The 22,423-nt window shown below is 39.3% G+C and overlaps 1 protein-coding gene across 1 annotated transcript; it reads right to left on the bottom strand.

The window, feature by feature from the left end:
* Positions 1-525: 525 nt before the first annotated feature.
* On the bottom strand, positions 526-22,025 carry atat1 (alpha tubulin acetyltransferase 1). Its single transcript, XM_085378125.1, has 12 exons — positions 21,711-22,025; positions 20,733-20,793; positions 15,736-15,827; positions 15,427-15,484; positions 15,195-15,308; positions 14,907-15,008; positions 13,399-13,444; positions 7,367-7,441; positions 6,412-6,625; positions 2,867-2,955; positions 1,612-1,693; positions 526-955 (listed from the first exon to the last, which is right to left on the bottom strand). The coding sequence occupies exons 1-12, from the start codon at positions 21,800-21,802 to the stop codon at positions 667-669; spliced, it is 1,314 nt and encodes a 437-aa protein (XP_085234251.1). The 5' UTR covers positions 21,803-22,025; the 3' UTR covers positions 526-666.
* Between the last annotated feature and the right edge of the window lie 398 nt (positions 22,026-22,423).

Below are 22,423 nucleotides of genomic sequence, written 5' to 3'. Positions count from 1 at the left end.
GTCGTTATGTTACAGTCTGTGGCTGCATGTAGCTGTTACACATGTGCAAAACAGAAATGGAAAATTAAGAGTAGGCTACTGTATCACTCTTTTTAAATATTTGCTAAAAAATGCAACAACCCAAATGTGATAAACTGAAAGTGTATCATGCTATTATCCCATCAACCAAGATCACGTTAGTAACCTTTGTCTTATGCAATGTTTCCCTGAATTTATACAACAAAATAAGTGAACCTAACAACGCTCAGTGCGAAGGCTACTAAGATGAAAAACCTACCTGAGTTAGCTGGACCTGTCTTGCCAGTAACACCACTGACTTAATGGGCCAATTATTCAATTAGCAAGGATGCAGCCAGTCTGACTTCAATGGAAAACTGCTCCACATTTAGTTCATCTTATCCAGTTGCAGTTGACTAGAAAAGATGAGCTAGTTGACAGCTGAAGAACTCGTTTGGGAAACCAACTAAGGCAGCCATTATAATAGCCTTTCTAAAACCAGAAAGACTGGAAGTGTATTTTTTCTGAACTGAACTTTGGCACTTAAACTTCACAAAGAAATTGTTGCATCGTGGGCTCTCAAACACTCAAAAGTCGGCTCAAACATGTCTGAAAGCCTTTTAGGCATCAACATTTTGATAATGTTTAAAGTCTGTAATCGTCACACATTCACCAGGGCCGGGTGCTCCTGTATTCCTGCTTCTGCTTCACCCACTGGGCAGTGTAGCAGTGCACCCCCACAGCCCATGACCTGTCTTCAACTCTGTCACTCTCCCACAACAGAGGTCTCTGGTTGCCTGCTGGAAGCTGTGAACTGTCCAGAACCTTCATCTCCTCTTCAGAACGACGGGATTCAGGATCTGCGCCCAGGTGTGTTTCTCTCCTGTCTAAAGAGGTAGTGCTGCTTATGCAGTCCTTCTTGGATGTAGAGAGAGGTGGAAGCAAGACAGGCCAGTTCCTGTGTGAACGGGGAGTTGGTAAAAAGGTAAAAGTAAGGGCAGATATGAAACTGAACATTGCTCTTATCCGATTTCTTCATATCTATGGTTGTGTGTGAGGGCTGCTGTCACTCTGCTACCCACATGATGATTATATGTCACACTGTCTCATCAGCTACTCTTGTTATTGTGTTATTTGAGGAAGACAACTTTAACACTGCACCCACAATGTGAAATATCTGTACAACTTTGCTCAAAGCTGCTAAAAGCTCTGGTCGCCTGCGCGTAGATTCTTATAGTCCATTAAGGAATTGAAGAGGCTCAGAAAGTCTTCAGATCTTTTTCCCTCATCATACTGATTATTGTGTTGCCAACAATAATCAGATGTAGCATTTAATCCATGTGTCACCATGAATTTAATATTACATCAATAAGCTAATAGGAAAGTCTGGAGATGTGGTTGCATATCTGGTGCATAAAACATGTTCTGAGCATTTTAGAGAAACGGTCCATCATAGTCATCCATCTGCTGGGATGTAATTCCAATTGAGGCATTTTTGTAATTGTGACAACATTTTGAGGTGTTTCAACCCCACATCTGCACACTAAACCTCCTCATTTTCTTTTTTAATGCCTGCTAACCTCTAAAACAATTGGTGGATCAATGTGTGAATACCTGTTTTGTTGTGAGTGAATACTGTATCCCAATGTGTATGACTGATCCCCTACTGCTCTCAGACCTGAGGTGGCACATGGTGCTAACATGTGAGGAAAGGGAACAGATGAATAATAAAAAATAAAAATGAGAAATTGATGAAACACAGTTTTCCATAAAAAGAATATTTCTTATAATCTGCATTTTTGCTTTAGCAACAACATGACTGCGCTGACTTAACAACAGTGGCCCAATGCTCAGTGCTCTGAGAGCAAACATTCATAATAATGAAAGAAACATTTTACATGTAGACTGTCTAACACTTCAAAACCCAGTTGTGTGTTATGTCTGACAACCACAACTGGGTCAGTGTTTTAATCAGAGCTTAAGATCAATTTAAACCCAAGTGATATTCATGGACACAGTAACTGTGACGAACATGCTCCTCTGCAGTGTGGGGTGGTTCTCGTAAGAGCCAATTTGCTTTACTTAAAGAACCCAGTAACTTTCTTACAAGGATTACCTCTCAAGTGGATACATTCTAAGTGTTGACTACATGAACATAGTAACAACAGTGTACAAACCTGTGATCAAAGGAAACTGACTTCTCTGATGAATCTACTATATATGAAATACATTTCAGTTTCATTTTGCCCAAACAATAGAAAGGAATAAATAAAAGTCATTTAGTAATCAAGGTGTACGTCCAAACTTTGAAGCAGTCTTTTATCTGCCATAGTCTTCAATCAATATTTTGCAATGCTAAAAAAAAGTTCAGCCCAGCGTATCATACTGGACATCGTGATCAGAGTGCATTGGATTAGAGTTTGTGGCTATCAGTCAGTGGCTGATGAGTTACGATTATCCTGTCACACAACCACATTTCCAGAGAGGTTGGCTAAATAAGAACAGAAACCAGTGATTTGCTAAATATTTACATTTTCTATTTATTGAAATAAAAAAATAAATAAAATAATAAATAAAATAATAAAAAATTGGATAAAAAAAAATGTTGACAAAATTTTAAATGTAAAATGTAATACCTGCAACAAAAACACTGGGCCAGGTACAGATTTAACACTAAGCTAGATTATGCATTCGTTTAACAACATCAAAACATTTGGGATGCGTGAAAGTGTTATTGTTGTTATTGCGTTTATACTGTTTTCATATAAACATTGTATAGAATGTAGATTAAATTAATGTAATTTACATGAATTTACATCCAAGCATGATGTGGTTTTTAACTGCCATCAACACCTCTACAAAACCTCACCTGGAGAGCATCTGTGCAGCAGTCCAACAGCTCTGGTGTCCATGTGTCGACTGTACAAGTTGCATCTCGCAACTAGACCCTGTTGGCTACTGGAGAAGTAGCAAAAGCCAGCAAGGATGATGAGAAGAAAATCAAATAAGATGGAGAGCAAGGCAGAGAAAGGAGAGAAGACAGGCACATGTTTGGATGGAAGAAAGAAAAAAGAAAAAAGAAATGACATAATTACACAACTCAAAATATAACAAACAGAAAAAATGCATGGTATACTGTTGAAATAAAACACACAAAAAAGAAGAATGGAAATAAGACTCGCAGCCTTAATTTACAATATCCTGTTTAAGTATCATTTCTGTGTGTGACAAAATGCAATTTCACAAGAGCAGTTTTGTGGCAGGTTGTTTAATGAGTTCTAAAAAAGTCAAGCAGATAAGACACGGCCATCAAGTTCCAGTCTGTCGTGCTGATAACAAGAAGGCCAAAAGGAGTTTGTTCTCTCCTCATTTGAGTTGAATAACTATTCTAGCAACAACAGACTCCCCATTCATAAGACAAAAACAGGCTATTTATTGAGCTAAGACACATCAGCCATTCCTTTGAAGGGAAGGAACAGGCTGGTCAATGAAAGCCTAGCTGAGATCTATTAAGGGAACTATTGATGACAGAAAGACGAGCCAGAATCAATCAGAGGGACAAAATAAATGGAGCACAATGGGTGACGAAAAAAGGGGAAAGAGAAGAGAAAGAAGGAGAGAATGAAAGGAGTCGGTCAGCAAAATAATTACAAATTACAGGAAAACTCGAGCCACTAATCACTACAGTGAGAGATCTGGACCTTGTTCTACTCAGAACAACAGTATCTGACTAGTTTTGCTGCTGGTCTTAGTGGCCACTTTAACCATGCATTCAAGAGTACACATACAATTTATATAACTTTACACAACTATTAGTGCTATTAACATACCACTTACACTTATTTATTATATTCCAGAGGTGGGACCAAGTCATTGTTTTGCAAGTCTCAAGTAAGTCTCAAGTCTTTATCCTCAAGTCTCAAGTCAAGTCTCAAGTAATGTCAGGCAAGTCAGAGTCGAGTCTCAAGTCACTGGTGTAAAAGTCCGAGTCAAGTCACAAGTCTGAAACTTTGAATTTCAAGTCCTTTCGAGTCTTTAAAAAAAAAAACAACGAAAAAATAATGTTGCAGTTATGCTAAATGTAAATATTAGACCATGTAATTTTAAAATCTGTGTTTTTCTCAACACATGACAAAATAGTGAACTTAGAAAATATACACAAATTGTGAAATTGCACCTCTTTAAAATGCAGCTCAATTAAACCTAGCTCCAAGAATAATTTTCACCGACAGTTCTGAGATAAGCTGCATGTTATTCTTGGATGCGGTTGTAGGACCAGCTTTAAAATCGCATGACAAAAATATCATACACATTAAAAAAAACTGCATCACCAACGTAGCCTGGACAACATTTGCTAGTTAGATGAAGTCAGCTATCTCATCTTAGCATATTTATATGCATATTTATAATTATACGGTTCTTGGAGTGAGTGCACACACTCATGAAGTTTAGTAACTTCAGGTCACTGCAACAAGCCCAGGTACAGTTTACCGACGGATGGGTACAGGACCTTGAAATGCACCGTGTAGAACGAAAGACCATCGTACGTATCATAAGTTTACCAGTCTCACAAATCGTCGTCATAAATACACATTCCTTAACCGTTTATTAATAGGACCTTTGAGCTCAACGGTAATTAATTAGTAGTGGATATAATTTCTGGTAGCATCACAGAAATGTAGCAGTGACAATAATATTGTATGCTGTAATCGTACTGGACAATTAGTGATACAAAAAACCTGTTTTATCCTGTGAATAAAAGTATATGTTTTTGTCAATGTACCATAATAACAGAAGCGAAACGCAATATTGTGTCAGGACAATTCACTATTTATGCACAATAAATAAAGGAGCATAGCACGACAATTTCTGTTCAGCGCCAGACTTGCTTGTAACCTATATCACCAATTATGTTAAGAAAAATGACGCATTAACTACTAAAAAACACTGACCTTCGTGTAAATGCTTGGAGCAGACTAACCTGTGAGCTGGAGTGTTCTGGGACGTTATATTTGGTCTTTGAATGGTTGCAATCCAGGCCATCCGTCGCGTCTTTGTTACTTCGGAAACATGGCTCAAAACAATTTCTCTTCAACGACGTAATCCAATAACAACCGATCTCTTTATCCGTCGGCTTCCCGTGGCTGTCATGCGACCGGCTATTGCAGTTAATAATACAACAGCTTCTTGACATTTTTGTGTTTCTTTTTATCGCTGTGTAACTGATTTTAATTGAAAGCCTGCGTGCGCTAGTACCGCTTGCCACGAGTTCCCAGAATCCTTTGCGGTTCTACCCGTGAATGACGTCACATTTTCAATCTCTATATAATATGCATGTTAAATTTTATATTTGGGGTAAAATATCAAGTCTTTTCAAGTAAACCGGTTCAAGTCCAATTCAAGTCCCAAGTCATTGGTGTAAAAGTCCAAGTCAAGTCACAAGTCTTAGAACATTTTTTCAAGTCAAGTCTAAAGTCATAAAATTAATGACTCGAGTCTGACTCGAGTCCAAGTCATGTGACTCGAGTCCACACCTCTGTTATATTCATATTATATATATGACCCATTTATGTATAAAGCACCTATAACAGTGTTGTATCTACACAGAACCGACAAAAACAGACAAATGTGAATAAAACAACAGAACAACAGATTCACAGATAAAACAGCATTTATTAGCATTTTTGAGGCCATTTATTAAACTAGCCTAAAAAACTACCTACAGCAGATGAACAGCATCTGAAAGTTGGAACCTGAAAGAGGAATTTGGCCTTTTAATTGCACCATCTATGTAAACCTCATCAGAAATGGTCTCAGCCGCGACTAACCTAAAAACAGCTGGCCAAGCTGGAGGTGGCAGAGGTGAAGATGTTAAGATTTTCATTGGCAGAGACCAGAATGAACAGGATTAAATATTAGTATATCAGAGCGGATTGGAGAAAAGGTTAGAGAGGTTGAGACGATTTGGGCATGTTCAGAGGACGGACAGTGGACATACTGGACAAAGGATGTTGAAAATAGAGCCGCTAGGCAGGAGGAAAATAGGAAGACTTTAGAGGAAGTCTATGAATTTAGTCAAGGATGGCGTGCACAGGGTTCGTGTGACAGAAAAAGATGCTAGTGTTAGGATGACATAAAGGCGGTCCATGTAAACAACTGACTGTGGGAATGACAACGGTGTAATCCTGCTTCGTCTAAACCGGGCACCCTCTACACAGGTGGAACAACATTTGCAGATTGTCTGCTAAGTGTTTCTTCTCACAGATCCAGCTTTTCTTTGTTACTGAGGCTGAAACTGTGGGCAAATTTCATTTGCAGTAACTGACCTTGACATGATGTTAAGATGTGTAAAATATAGATTTCCATAATGCAGTTGCAGGTGAATTTTACAGAAAGAAGTGCGTTACTTCTTACCTGGTGCGTCTTGCTCTGCAGCGGTCGCTGAGAGGTGACTGTGGGCTCTGGTTCCTGTTGCAACCAGGGGAAGAAGTTGGAGTGACTCGAGGGGGTGCCCTGCTGGGGGAGCATCCCACGCTGAGGGATTTGGACCACTGGGAGGCCACCGAGCGCTGGGGGGAGTGGGGAGGAGCAAACGGCCAAGGAAGACTCTTCTGCTCCTGGCGAACAGCTAGACAGAAAAAAATATGTACATACTAATAGCACTAATTGAGAGCATCATATTTTATAGGCTCTGTGCTTGGTAAAAGCTCACCTTTAAACCCCCCCCCCCAAAAAAAAACAAAACAAAACAAAAACAACAACAATTTTATAACATTTTTCAAACTTTGGAAAGCCATAAAAGAAGCCTTGCTCCTTGGCTACAAATATCAGCTTACAGAGATTCAAGGTTCTTGAATTTGCACTTTTAGCTGGTTCATCTTCTACCCATAGCCATCATTATGTGTAAGACTGGAGACTAACATTTATATTTTCAACTGATAATCATATCACAATGCAGTTCAAGCCATGGTAAGGAGTAACACAAAGTTACAAGGAAGTTAAGTAACAAAATGCATTACTTTTAGACAAGTAATGTGTAATACATTACTTTTTTGAGTGTCACCGCTAACATGCTATAACCTACAATTTACTCTGCATTTGCTGAGTTAGTGTATAAGATTTTTATTGGTATTACGTGTTCTGGTCTATAGAGGAAGATCAGCTCCAGTCCATTCTTCAAAGTTCAGACTTACCATAAAAGGATTTGTGGAAGCTTTTTTCCAGCACATTTTTGTTTATTTCCACAGTTTATATCAGTGTTACCGACAAGGGAAACAAGTGCTTTCTTATGACCGTGTACTTGGAATAGAGTCTTAATGTTTAATGTCAACACTTGGTTATGGCAAAGTGGCACTATGTGACTGTTTACCTTCTCTCTCCATTAAAGAGTAAGGCTTGATCTCTCCGTCTGGCTTTTTCGGGGGAACCTTTCTCAACTGGGCCGCTGCAGAGGAGAACAAACTCAGAGCAGAGGCAGAAGAGGAACACGAGTCGATCACCCCACCCGTCTCCTTACAGCACAGCCCCACATACTGTCCTTCATAAGCTCTGTATGGAAGACCAAAACTGTCTATATTATAAATAACACATTCATTTCATGAGTGCCAAGTTTCACTAGTAGTTAGTCATTATGAGAAGTGAAGACATGCTTCATCAAAAACCTGTCCATTATGTGTCCAACCATTCTTTCTTTATTCATACTGCACCCCCCCCCTCCAAACAGCTGGGCGCGACCCCCACTTTGGGAACCACAGCCTTACAGGTCCCTCTTCTGTAATATGCTGACATATATTACATGTATCCATGGCATACATAACACTTGTGCCAAGCGGTTTGCAGTTACATTTCTAAACAGGTGAACTTTAGACTGCAGTGCATATGCATGATACATCAGACAAATCTGATGCTGTAAACTAGCTGATTCTTATGACTGACTGGTCAGTGGGTGACTCTAAAAAATACCAAAAATGGAAAAGTGAGTTGGAATGTTAAAAGGTAGGAAAACTACCTTTTAATTTATGTAACTTTTTTTAAAATTAATATTACATAATAATTTAATGGCATTTTGATTTATTCATTTAGTCAGACAGTTGTGCTCCTCCATACATTTAAACAATGTTTCCTCTGAAAGAACTATTTCTACTTTATCTTACAAGATAGTGTTGTGTCTGTGAAAGGGAGGATCCACTGTCAAACAGAATTCATATATTGATGCTGACAAAACCAGCAGCTCAGACGAGTGAAATATTCTCTCCAAAAATCAATGCAGACTGTTCCTGACATGATTGTTTTGGACGTCAATAAATATATAAAATTTATATACAGTGGAAATTAATTCGTTCCAGAGGGTCTTTCGTAAGTCAAAATTTTCGTCGAAGCACCTTTTTCCATCGCCTTTTGAGTGAGGCGATGCTGGCTGAAGACGAAGTTCTAGGTGGAGGCTGAAGAAAGCATACGTAGGCATGCATACATATGTACGTGTACATGTACATAACATTATGGAATTTAATTCTAAACTTTAAAACTAAAACTTACATTTACGTTAATTAATGCATGTACGTACACTGTGCAATGATAATTATTTAACATTTTTTTAAACTCGCTCATATTTATGCCTTATGCCGGCCCCATTATGAATCAACGATAGGCTACTTGCAAAAGAAAAGCACATGAAATAGCGCACTGCAACAACAATACGTCTTTCACGTGGAACAGCGAAACGGATTTTGCAAACGGATTTTGTTACACGGGCATTTTGTCGTACTGCAGGCAAAAATATTGCCGTTAAGTGCCTTCGTAATTTGAATTTTTCGTTAAATGGGGTCTTCGTAAGCCGGGGTTCCACTGTATTTGATTCAGCCAGGCAAAGTCTTGTTTTTGTTCTGTTACCTGAGCAGTCTGAGTTAGCCAGAATCCAATATTTAAATTTTGTTTTTTATTTGCAAGTCTGTTTTTAGCCTACTCATGCTGTTTTAACTATAAAGACAATTCTTTCAGGTACCTTTGGCACAAAAAGAGCACATCTCTGGTTGAAAGGATTGGTAGCCTCTGTATAAGACTCGTCATAATAACAACAAGACATTTTATACATTCACTTCTTTATAATCACTTTGTGCCCAATTTTTATGTAAATCACAACATGTTAGCTTTTGTATAATTTTCCAATGCTCGTCTAAACGGAGCGGCACGCGGTGGAAAAACATGGTTTCCTTGGATTCAGCTAATCCTGAAACCTATATTCACGTTTGTGTCAGTTTATTAATTCCTTTGAGTGTCCTATGCTGGGCATACAAATGCAGCTTAAGGAAGGTAATGTATTAGTGGTTCTGTGCTATCAACTTCTATGTCAAAGACTATTAATTAAATTTGGTAATTTGAGGCAGATGAGCGTCAACTATCAACAGGGGGCACAATACAAAACTATGTTACTACCATGAAGCTCAAAAAGGTCAAAAGTGTTTCTTAAAATGATTTTTGCTTGGCATCTCGTCCTGTTCTACACTATAAAGCCATCCTAATGATGTCAGAGGTAAACAAAATGCAGTATAAAGAGGCTACCAATCTTCCTAACCATGATCTTACTGCTCGCAGTCATTACAATAATGTAGTCATACAACACACTTTAGCTGTTTTTAACAAAGTGACACATTGGAGGTTCAGGAAACAAGCAGGTATCAAGTGGTCTGTGGAGTTTAGGAGTGGTATACAGGGTGTGGATTTCTCTCTGCAGTTCTCTGAAACCCAGGAATGTAGGTTCAATATATGACATGATACATCACACATGCCATATACTGTACCAATGTAGCAAGGAGATAAAGTAGGGGAAATAATGATTTAGTCCCCTGTTGAATTTGTAAGTTTGCTCACTTACAAAAAAATGAACAGTCTCTAAATATTATAGAAATTTCACTTTAATGTAGAAAGGAATGATATCAAGCAAAAAAGCACAGCTGCCCACAGAATCAGTTTCTTCCATTCAAACTTCTCCACCACCAGCAACACCAAAGAGCTGTCAAAGGATGTCAGGGACAAGACCGTAGACCTGCACAAGGTTGGAATGGTAGATCATAATCAAGAGGTTTGGTGAGAAGGTGACAGCTGTTGGTATGAGCTCAGTCATACCAACATCAATCTCAGTCTGCTCCCATTTTGGAACTCCATGCAGGATGACTGTAAGCTAATAAAGTCCAAAACTCCACAGCAGGCGCTTGTTAATGATCTGAAAGCAGTTTGGAGCACAGTCACCAAAAACACAATTAGTAAAACACTACGCCCTAATGGACTGAACTCTTGCTGCACCCGCAAGAGCGCCTGCCACAAGAAGGCGCACATACAGGTCTGTCTTAAGTTTGCCAGTGAACATCTAAATGACTCAGAGAAGGCTTGAGATAAAGTACTATCATCAGGAGCCAAAGCTGATTTCTCCGGCATTAACTCGACCCGCCATGCTTGAAGAAAGAGAAATGCTGAATATGACTTAAAGAACACCATCCCCACAGTCAAGCATGGAAGAGAAAATATTATGCTTTGGGGCTGTTTTTCTGCAATGGAACAATTTTACCACATACTGTAAAATCTAGGACAAAAAGACCTTCTCCCAGACAGAACACTAATTCTGTCATTGTCGCTTCTGTCATTGTCACTGTCAAGTCATTGTCTCAGCATGCTAATGAAACAAAACATAAGTTCCCCTGTTCCAAGAAGAAGTAGAGCACATTCAGATAATGCCTAGTGAAACTCCAGACTTCGGTTTTATAGAAAATCTGTGGAAGGAGCTGTCAAGTGGCAGCAAAAAACTTTCTGTAAAGAGGAGTGGGCCAAAATGTGTGCAAACCTGGTGACCAACTACAAGAAATGCCTTACCGCTGTGCTCGCAAACAAGGGATTCTCCACCAAGTAATAAATCAAGTTTAGCTTGGGAATCCAATACTTTTTTCACTCAATGGCCTAAAAATTAATTTTCTCTTGTGTAATTTTTCTGTATTTTTGGTTGATCTTCAGTCTCTCCGTCAAAGTGAATCTACCATTAAGACTGTTCATTTCTTTGTAAATGAGCAAACCTAAAAGTTCATTAGGGGATTAAATGATTATTTTCCTCACTGTATTTACACTGATGGGAAAGCTAACCTGAAACGTAAGCACTGACGTGTGAAGTTATAGTAATTATGGGACAGAGGAATGGGACCAAGATGTATGAGGGGGAAAAAAAAGAAAGAACAGTCCTTACAAAAAGCTGTACACCCTCTGATCCCTCAGAGGAGAAGAGGTTGACCCTGGGAGAGTTTGATGAAACAAAATATTTTGGAACTGGAATGAAAGCACTGCAGCACTCTTTTTGGGTTGAGTGCCACGTTTAAACTTGCATATCTAAAGGTTCTTATATACTCATTGTAAAAGGAAAGCTGACAGCCAAGCAATTCTATATCAGTGGAGAACCAATTCCAACAGTCTTAGAGAAGCCCATAAAGAGCCTGGGACGGTGGTATAATGCAGACCTCAATGATACGTGGCAACTAGAACAACTAAGGCAGAACTTGGCTGATGACCTCAAGCGGATTAACAACACTGCACTCCCAGGGAAAATGAAGCTCTGGTGCTTCCAGTTTGGGTTATTACCCAGAATACTGTGGCCGCTGACAATGTACGAGGTCTCACTCAATCATGCCAATCGACTAGAGAGGCTAGTGAGCTCCTACGTTAAGAAGTGGCTTGGACTTCCCAAATGCCTCAGCAGCATTGGACTCTACAGCGACGGGATACTGTCATTGCCTATCCCTAGCCTGGTTGAGGAGGCTTGAGATCTCACTGGGTGAATTGGGAGAGTGTGGAAAAGAGGAAACTCTTATGGAGTGAAATCTGGGGCATGGAGTCTAATAGACTAAGTTTCATCATCCGAGCGACATATGATGTGCTACCTTCCCCAATAAATCTGCAGCTGTGGTTTGGAAAGGACCCATCCTGCCCCCTTTGTACAGTCCCAGCAACACTCAAGCACATCTTGGTTGGTCTAGCCTTACTGTGTGGGAAGCCAGATCAGGCGCCCCCTTCTGGCTCTCCTCTCTCCTATCTTGTCCCTTTTGTCTCTATCACCTTTTCTATCCCTTTGAAGATGTTAGGCTCCATAAATGCTGAAGAGGTAAGTATTATTTCTCAGTTGCAGTGAATAGATAAAAAATAAACTGTAGGAAACTAAACAGAAGAAAGAAGAAGAGAAATAACAAGTTAACATAAACCAGTGACACACTCCAGGGCCTGATCAACCCTGGCAGGGCCTCCTTGGATGAGGGTGTCTAGTGATAATGGCCGAAACACCCGATGAATCAAAGGTCCACTACTGACGATGTGTACCAAATTTTAAAATGATAAACTAGATCAGATCTCTAATCCCTAAACCTAACCAAGGAAAGAAAATGGCAGATTAGCCTGGGTAAAAGACCGAAAGTTGAGGCACACAACGATGCGTGCTGCTGGCAAAGTTTCTGGGCCGCCTTTCCTCATAACAGCCATCACTCAAGAGTCTCTCCATCTAAAGCAATGCATTATCAGGGACTGTAACATCTAGTCCTTTTTACTGAATCATTGATGCATGCTCAATCATCCAGGTAAGGAAATCCCCAGAAGCTGATTATGTTCATCTGTATGTAGCATTTCCATAGGAGAAATGTTTCATTACTCATCCAAGTGACTTCTTCAACCGCAGCTGATTGGGGAAACCTGCAGTCAGTGGTGCTAGTTTCAGTCATTATGCAAATGCTGTTTAAGGTTGGAGAAACCTGCAGTCAGGTGAGATTGATGAAGACACTTGGATGAGCGACGAAATGATTCCCCCACTGGAAACGCTTATATAGTGCGTTTCTATTCTACCTGAGCACCCAAAGCACTCTATGCAGCTTCTCTTGTTCATCTGGTCACACAAGCACATATTCATACATCAATCGATGAATCACAAAACAAGTTGGGGTTAGTATCTTGTCTAAGAATATTTGGCACACAGAGTGGGGCAGTCAGGGATTGAACCACCAACCTTCCAATTAGTAGATGACCTGCTCTACCCACTGAATCTACTGCAGGTGGCTTTTTTTCTTTCACAAAGACACATGTGACAAAACTTTGTGTGTTTACTTTGTGTCTAAGCACCTGTTTACTTTAAAACTACTAGATGTAGTGTGTTAAGTATTATATAACTGAACTCATACTGTTCTTATACTGAACCACCAGTGTTGATTAACATATCCAGAAATATCAAGAATGCTAAGAAAACACAGGCTTCACCAGTAAGAATTTCATTTTTGGAGCTGCTTGTTGGAAGACACCTTATAACTTATGTTAACACAAAGCAGATATAATTTAATAATCGCTTGCAGAACCACAGCAATGGGATCAAAGTGGCAAAAAAGTTACCTGCTCTGTTGAGGAAGAAGCCTTCAAAAACCACAAAGTTATTGACCTGGACAGAATAATAAGAAAACAGATCACTAAAATTTCTTATGAAGTTAACTAGGTAAGTAGATAACCATCTGTGTCCTGACAGCCCCTGCATTTCCAGTCTTAGTGGTGTGTCCACCAATAACATCCCTACACTGTAACCTATGATGTAACCTGATATGCAACTCCTGAGAAAAGTAATTGCAGGTCAGGTTGACACAATTGGCAACAATTTTGAATGGGTTGGTCAGCACTGTCAATTCCTCCTGTGCATTTCCAGCTACTTTTTCAACGCAGTTTTATAATTTATCAGTAAGAGAATAACAATCACAGTCTCAGTGTAAGGAATAATAATGATAGCATCAATATAAGGACTCACAAATGTCAGAAAATTCCTGGTGAGAGATGAAACTACCTGAATGAGGGAATGCACAAAAAAGTGGAAAAACTAGAGGGACAAATAGGTTTGCCCCCAAAAAACTGATCACATCAACAAGCAAGAAGCTAGGAAGGAATTTCTTTTCTGTCTGTTGGCTGCATATGAAACTTTGGGAGATGACCCAATGATACTATACCAGCAAAAATGCGGGCAGCAATGTCCGCCACTTACAGTTACGTTATAGTCTCTAAAAGGTCTAAATCAGGCCTTTGTAATTTCCTCATTTGAACTTACAACTCATCTCATACGTAGTCTTTTGGGATCCAAGTGTGTAACTAGTGTTGTCTAGCTTATATTCTGTATACATCTTTTAGGTCCATCTCACTGTGTTCCTTCTGATGTCAGTGCATGCACAGGTGTCACCACTTTTCAAATCAGGGATTTCCTGATTTTTTTTAATGTTTAGTAAGATTGAGAGTAGTAATTAGTTGATAATGTCAATTTCTATGAATGGAATCCAGTATAGAAACTCTTGTTTGATCTTTGGCATGAAACGGCAAAACTAAATTTCATTAAAAACACATGAAAAGCAGGCTGATAACTCCCCCTTTGTCAGATGAGTTACATGTATATTTTTACTGGAACCCTACTGTTTAAATTCAAGTAATGCAAATACTGTAAGGTGATATAATTTTGACTAATTTGAATTGTACATTGGATGTTTTTGTCTTGTGCTGGCACTGTTTTTCTTATTTTGGACCCTTCTCTTCTCAGTCAGTTTCTTATCTAAATTTACCTTGTCCTAAGATGTAAAGCTATTAACTGATTATATTATATAAACAGGGGGTACCCTGTCTTCCCAGAAATTCCACTACAGATAAACTTGTAAACAACCATTTATTTTACAATAGAGAAGTAGCAGTATTAAAAATAGCCAAAATTGAAGAGAAAGAGGAGGGAGCAAGATTAGCCTAATTATAGCCATGATAACAAGCGAAGCCCCACTAAAAGTCAAATGAAAAACTACAGGGTTTTCTTTTGCTCTCCAGAGGTAATAAAGATTTGCTTTAAAAAGTGTAATGACTGTGTGAAGTGCAGCCCGTACCTGAGGAACACTCTGCGTGAGGCAGTAATGCTTTGCCAGGAAAGACAGGAATTTAGGTGAAGGCCTGTCATAAGCCATCAGCACTGGCTCTAAATTCTTGTGCTACAGGTGGGAGATGGAGAAAGACAGAGAAACAAAAACATGCAATTACCAATAAACACACACAGCAATGACCTGCAATACTAATGTCATCATTTTAGGTACCACTATCACATCATTCCAGTTTTTAGCTCTTTTTGTGAAAGGTCTGTTTCAGATGATTTCAGGGATTCCTAAAGTATTCTCTACCTGTAGCATGAAGTTAAATAGCTCAAGCCCATAGCCATTTCGCTGCAGGTTCTCTGCTATGTAAAAATCCAAAACACAGAGTGGTTCTGCCTCTACGTGCACACCCTGCCGGTCCTGTGGAGGAAATATAGCAAGCATACCTGAAAAGCCTTTCAGAAAGTCAAATACAGATCACAGCAAGGCCGAAAGGAAAGAAGTTAAAAGGAAATTAAAAAAAATATAAGTGACTCACCAGCAAAAATAACTTCTTGTAGCCAACCTTCAGAAATCCCACAACCACACCACGTCCCCTGCAGTTAGGAGACAGGAATAGGGGTTAGTTTGACTTGGCAATGAGTAATACAAATATCTACTGAGGTGAGCTCCTGTGATATACATTAAAAACAGTGTCTTTTATGTCTCAATGCTACAGTACATGATTTGTCATTTCAACATGACTCATCTGACCAGGTCCCGCTGGAAAACACCAACTCAGTCAATCCAGAGAGAAACAGAGAAGCTGAATAATAAGTGAAAGCTGAGGAAGGGATATGAGATGTACCCGCTGCTCTCTCCATTCTTAAGAAGATAGAGCTGATGCTTCTGGGTCTGCAGCTTGGAAGCACTTGTTATAGGTGCTGTGAGCTGTTGGGCCTGAGGGAAAAAAGAATGGGAATCTTAAAAATAGAAACAGATGTTGTTGGATTTTGTCAGTTGAGCTGACACCATTCTTTGCAGACATCAATGTCAAAGTTCAAGTTGAAAGCTATACATACACACTACCAGTCAAACATTTTGACACACCTATTCATTTAACCAGGCTCGGAGGGGGGGGGGCATCTGCCTTGACCGGTAGGATTCAGGGTCACCTGATCCATCCACCTGAACTTTAGGAAAAAGTTTTAAGCCTAATCTTAAAAGTAGAAATAGTGTCTGTCTCCCAAAACCCAAAGTGAAAGCTGGTTCCACAGAGGAGGGGCCTGAAAACTGAAGGCTCTGCCTAACAGTCTACTTTTAAATACTATTAGAACCACAGGTAATCCTGTAGTCAGACAGCGAAGTGCTCTAATTGGGTTATATGGTACTATAAAGTCATTAAGATAAGATGGGGTCTGATTATCTTGTATGTGAGGAGGAGGAGGAGGATTTTGAATTCAATTAATTTATGTATTTATTGGAACTTTTTCAGCGTCACTCCAAGATAGGACATTTCTGATTTCAGAGATATTGCACAAATCGAAGAAAGCAGTCCTACACATTTGTTTAATATGTGGATTGAAGGACATATCCAGGTCAAAAATGACTCACAGTGTTACTGGAGGCCAAAGTAATGCCATCGAGAATAAGTATCTGGTTAGATACCATATTTCTAGGAATTTTAGGGCCAAATACAATAACTTCAGATTTATCTGAATATAGAAGCAAAAAGTTAGAGGTCATCCAGGTCTTTATGTCTTTAAGACATTCCTGCAGTTTAACTCATTGGTGTGTGTTATCTGGCTTCATGGACAGATAGAGCTGGGTGTCATCTGCATAGCAGTGTAAATGTATGCTATGTCTTCTAATGATGCTGCCTAAGGGAAGCATGTATAATGTAAACAGAATTGGTCCTAGCACTGAACCCTGTGGAACTCCATAATTAACCTCAGTGTGTGAAGAGGACTCTCCATTTACATGCACAAACTGGAGTCTATTAGATAGATATGATACAAACCACTGCAGTGCAGTACCTGTAATACCTACAGCATGTTCTAATCGCTCTAATAGGATATTATGGTCGACAGTATCGAACGCTGCACTGAGGTCTAGCAGGACAAGCACAGAGATGAGTCCACTGTCAGAGGCCATAAGAAGATCATTTGTAACCTTCACTAAAGCTGTTTCTGTGCTGTGGTACATAGCCGATTATTAGAGATAGGTTGATCATATTTAAGATTAAAGCATTAATTAATGGCAGGACTTCTTTGAGCAGTCTTGTAGGAATGGGGTCTAAAAGACACGTTGATGGTTCGGCAGAGGCATTTACTGAAGTTAGCTCATAAAGATTGATTGGAGAAAAAGAGTCTAAATAAATATCAGTGGTACTGAAAGTAGCTGTAGATAATGCTACAGCTGTGAGATGATTATGAGCATTTTTTTCTCTAGTGGTTAAAACTGTATTTGTGAAGAAATTCATCAAGTCATTAATAGTTAACATTAAAGGGATGGTTGGCTCAACGGTGCTCTGAATTTTTGTCAGCCTGGCTACAGTGCAGTAAAGAAACCTGGGGTTGTTCTTATTTTCTTCTATGTGTTTGTCTAGTCTCGTCTAACTCTAACCCTCAAAGAGTTTCCCAGTCTTGTTCTCTAAAACCTAAAGAATTATGGATTTCATCAACTGGTCCTGTAATGGAATTGACACTCTGCTAGGCTTGGGAGAGCCCGATTGTCCTGCGGAGACGTTTGCTGCCGGATACTCGATGGTCAGTTGCGTCGTGTGTCTGGCGACACTCTCGATGGAGGACAATGAACAACATCTACCAATTTGAAACCATGATAACAGAGTTCGGGCTGACTGGAGCTGGCTTGGACCTGGTTTATCGAAGAACAGGAAGCGGCTACAGCTGTTCAAGATCCCATAAGGCTGGCCGACATGATAGCTGATTGGCTGCGAGTACTCAGACTGTGTTTTGAACGCAATATGGATAAGATCTTGGAGAAGAGCAACGGGAATTGAGAGAACTGGTGACCAGTGATGGACATTAGACCAACTGTAAAAATTGGATGCAGTTGTTCGCACTAAACCCAAACATTCACGATCTTCACTCATGCGGCTCCCCTGGCGCCAGCTGAAGGCCTGCCAAGGTTGAAGCTGACTGGAACAACAAATTCTTCCCATGATAACAGGATTGTTGTCAGAACTCTTTGCCCCTCCTTCAAGGCCACCTGGGTCCACTGGAGACTGTTGACTGATGCTTAACCGGGCGTGGTGACACGCATGAAACATGTACACTGATACGCCCTCACTATCACCCTCCCTACCCCGGATCCAACGCATCCTCCCAGCCGATGTGGACACCGGATCAGCTGGAGGCGTAATCGAAGATTGCAGCGGTCCCAGATCAGCTGTACACACTGGAATACTCTCCCATGTTGCTTGTCTGTGTTTTATTGTGCTATGGTGTGTTGATATCTGTGCATTCCTGTATTATCCTTTTGTTTTACACCTAGCCTGACCTGTCTCCCCAATGTGATGTTTGTATTGTATGTACGGTTGGCAAGGTCTGTCATCTCGGTTGTGGGCAACTGCAACTGACAAATAAAGGCTATCTCATCATCATCTCATCTCATCTACAGTGATGAAATTTACTCCCCACTACTGTGTAATCATTATTGTCAATTATTATTATTATTATTATTATTATTATTATTATTATTATTATTATTATTATTATTATTATCATCATCATCATCATCATCATCAGTAATTGTTATTAGGAAAACATCAGACAAGAGAGGCTTTTTGGGAAACACTGTTAAATGTTCAGTTTCTATGCCATGTGTTAAAACAAGATCTAGAGTGTGATTAAAGTGTTGGGTGGGTTCTTTCACATTTTGAAAGAAGCCAGTTGAGTCCAATAACAGATTAAATGTCAAGGCTTTCCTTTGGATGTTAAAATCACCTGCAATAATCATTTTATCCGAGAGGAGTACTAAATCGGATAAAAAGTCTGCGAAATCAGACAGAAACTCCGTGTAAGGCCCAGGAGGACAATGGTTTATAACAAATAAGACTGTTTTTTGAGTTGTCCAGCTAGGGTGGACAAGGCTAAGCATCCGGCTTTCAAATCAATTAAATCTTGGTCTTTGGTTGATTAATGGTGTGGAAGTTTGCTGTGGCCTCTGCTTCAAGAATGCTGATAGTTAGTATGACTCAGTGTTGATTCATTTAAACTAAATGTCCACAGACAACATCAAAACAAAAAGAAGGAAACAGAAAATTGCGCAAAAACAAAAAAACCCCCAAAAACATAAAATCATCTTTGAAGATCTGTGAAAATCACAAAATCAATTTCAGGAACATACCTATTATGTAATAATACATAAAGTCTTGGAATAACATTCACATTTTTATAACTCCCCAAATTTTGCATTAGAGAACAATTTCAACTAATTTAAAGAGAAAATTTCTGTCATACCATTCCAGTGGTGGATGCTTAGATTTAAATTACATGTCAGCATACCAGCAAGCCAACCCTCTAAGCCAAATACTGAAGCTTCACACTTCTTTGTATGCTTTCCCCCCTATTGTATCATGTCAAAATGAGCAGATCTGCTTCTAAAGATGCTCATATCTGACACAGACACTGCCTCTTACCCCCATTTGCTCTACAAACCTTCTGTTTGGGCAGCCAGTCAGATGGAAGCTGTCCTAAAGGGACTGTTGGCCTTAACAAAAAACAAAGTACAGGAGCTAAACAAAGGATGAACTATGAACTGAGTGGCCATAATGGAGATTATTGTGAAAAGTGAATCAAAGCAGCAAAGCGAAACTACTTTAGTGGGTAAAAGAATGAAACTATCTAGTTAGACATTACCATATTTATTCCCTTTTAAGAGTCACATAAGACAAGAGAGAGTGCATAAAAAAAGACCACTGACAGCAGACACAATGTGAGTTGGGTGTCAACTAAGTATGCAAATGAGGCATTCGGATTCCAATTCCTGCTGCTACTCATCCTTAGTAAACAAAATATGTACAATGGACAATGCACAGCTATAACAGATGGAAGAATGATCAGGCCTTACAGTGTATGCGAATGATGGGTGCTTTCAACAAAATAATACTTTCAGTCATCCAGCAAAATTCATACTGGACTTGCTTTAAAACACTTAAGTAAAATGATGATATTGTGACCAAAACTGCATAATTACAATTCCATTAAATATATGAGGGCGTGAACTGGGTTATTGTTCTTGATTGGAAATGGGAGCTTCTCTAATCCATCTGCTTGCACTTACCTGAATCTGATCTGAAATATAGAGTCAATAACACACAGACTGGCTGAAACAAACATTACAGCAGAATGCTTTTTCTGTATTAATACACTCATTATCTGCTATTGAGTGACATAAGTGAATTTAGTGTTTCAGTTAACAGTCACATAAGATTATTTCATGTCCCAACTGAACTGGAAAACACAGCTCAAGAAATACTGAAGGTAACATAAATAGCAATATTTCGATGTCACCAATCAACTATGCATTGTGATTTTGACTGGACATGTCAGGCGATACACTGTGATGTTACTTCAGTAGACAGTGTACACACAAACATAAAAGTTTGACTTGTGGGTTGACTTGTTTAGAAGATGATAGTGTAAAGAAATTCATAAAGAGCTGACATTAGCTTGTTCTAAAAATAAAAAAAGGAAAGCAGCTGTTCAGAGCAGTCTGAATCCTGAGCTTTTGACTAAAAGGAAAATAGTAACATACATATGGCAGATAATAAAAATAGCAGAATATTCCCTTTTGACATGTGTCTTTACACAGAAAAGTAAGCGGACTACACAGACTCACCTTTGCTGAGGCCCTCCCAAGTTCATCAATAACTGTGGCTATGTGAGCTTGAAGATCTGGCCTGCAAAGAAATCGCAGAGCAGAATATTATTAGATAAGAGGCTCATTTTCACTTTTTATATTCCAGACACTCTACCTCTTTCTCACAGTACATCTAAATGCAGGATACCAGATGGCCCACAGGCATGATAAAAGTCTGTTTCCCTGCCTAAACAGGCCACTTCTGTTCATTCATGTTTATTTTTTCTAAAAAAAAGGGGGCAGTGTCCCTGACTCCTTGCTTTTTCACATAGGGCCAGATAGATCAGCCCAAGAGGTCACAGATTTGTCATTTATGTTCTATTTGCATTATACATGGTTCTGCTTACAGTTGAGGTCAGATGTTTACATACATCCATTATAGGCATGTCATGATGTAGAATGTGACTTGTAGTCTGAAGACATCTGACTTGTCAAAAAGAGCAGTCATTAAGACCAGTCACATCCTGGCAAGCTTAAGCCTTAGTGCACCTTGTGTGGGGCACACTGCTGAACAACTAAGCAATTTCCTGTCATCTGACGGTGATAGTTTCCCAAATACTTGTACTTATGTGCAATTGTTTGACTTGGTGATCTCAGAATCTGCAGTTGTTTAGACATGGCTCCAACAGATCTTCCCAACTTGTGTAAATCTACAATTCTTTCTTCTTTACTGAGATCCCTGGGGTCCAATGAGTGCTGTCAATCAAATCTTTCTTATGGAGGAAAAGTGGGACTCAATTATGATCACCAATGAAAAGTCAATAAGCCTTGGCCGTGTAAACTTAAAAAGATATTGTAGCACCACATTAGAATATTTAAGTAAGTTTAAGTACATATTTGAGCCTGTATGTATATTTTTGGTATTGTGCTATGTAAGCCTGAATTGAAAACCTGAACTGAACCGAGTGTCTGACTGTAAAATACTATCAAAAGGATTCGAAAACCTTTGAAACTTGCCTTCCTGCAGATTTGCGGCCTGCAACCAAGGTCTGGTCCAAGACAGAGATCCTCTCGGAGAATAATTGGTTTATGTCAAAAGGAAACTCCATAGTAAAAACTGGCAAGGCAGCTATGATGTTATCAAACTGGCTAAAGCTAGCTAACGGTGCACGGCCACTCTCCTACTGTCTAACGAAGATAGCTTGTTAGTGCAAAGGCATCAGAGCTCACTGATAATAGCCCCAGAACAACGCTTCGAAATTGCACTCACAGAATTTGAGAGATACTACATATTGCTCTAATAGTTTCAAATACAAACACTTGCTATATACATGGTGACTGCAGCTCTATTGTGTCTGTATGACTACGGCTCAGTCACTCCCTGGCAACATGAACCGTAATATCTGTAAAAGACGTTGTTGTCAATCTGATGTACACACACTGAGCTCATTTAAGCCGAAAAAACGTGTTTGAAGATTCCCAAGAAAAGGTGAAAGAAAGGGTGAAGACAAATTGCGTGATAATCACATTACATGTAAGCTTTTTATCGTTATTAAAATTGTGGGGGAGTAGTTTCTCTCAGGTTTACGGTAAATTGACGAGGCAGAAAGAGGTTAAAGTCATTTGATAGCCTGATTTATTTTACAGATAGTACCTGCAAAAAATCTGTACGACTGATGAAAAATAATATACAGAATCACTTTATAATGAAAAATAATATATTTACAATT

Source organism: Diplotaxodon limnothrissa, linkage group LG18 (assembly GCF_057381915.1).
Source record: "Diplotaxodon limnothrissa isolate DT_005_m linkage group LG18, D_limnothrissa_male_GT1.1, whole genome shotgun sequence".
Classification (NCBI taxonomy): domain Eukaryota; kingdom Metazoa; phylum Chordata; class Actinopteri; order Cichliformes; family Cichlidae; genus Diplotaxodon; species Diplotaxodon limnothrissa.
This window is presented reverse-complemented; position numbering and strand designations above follow the sequence as displayed.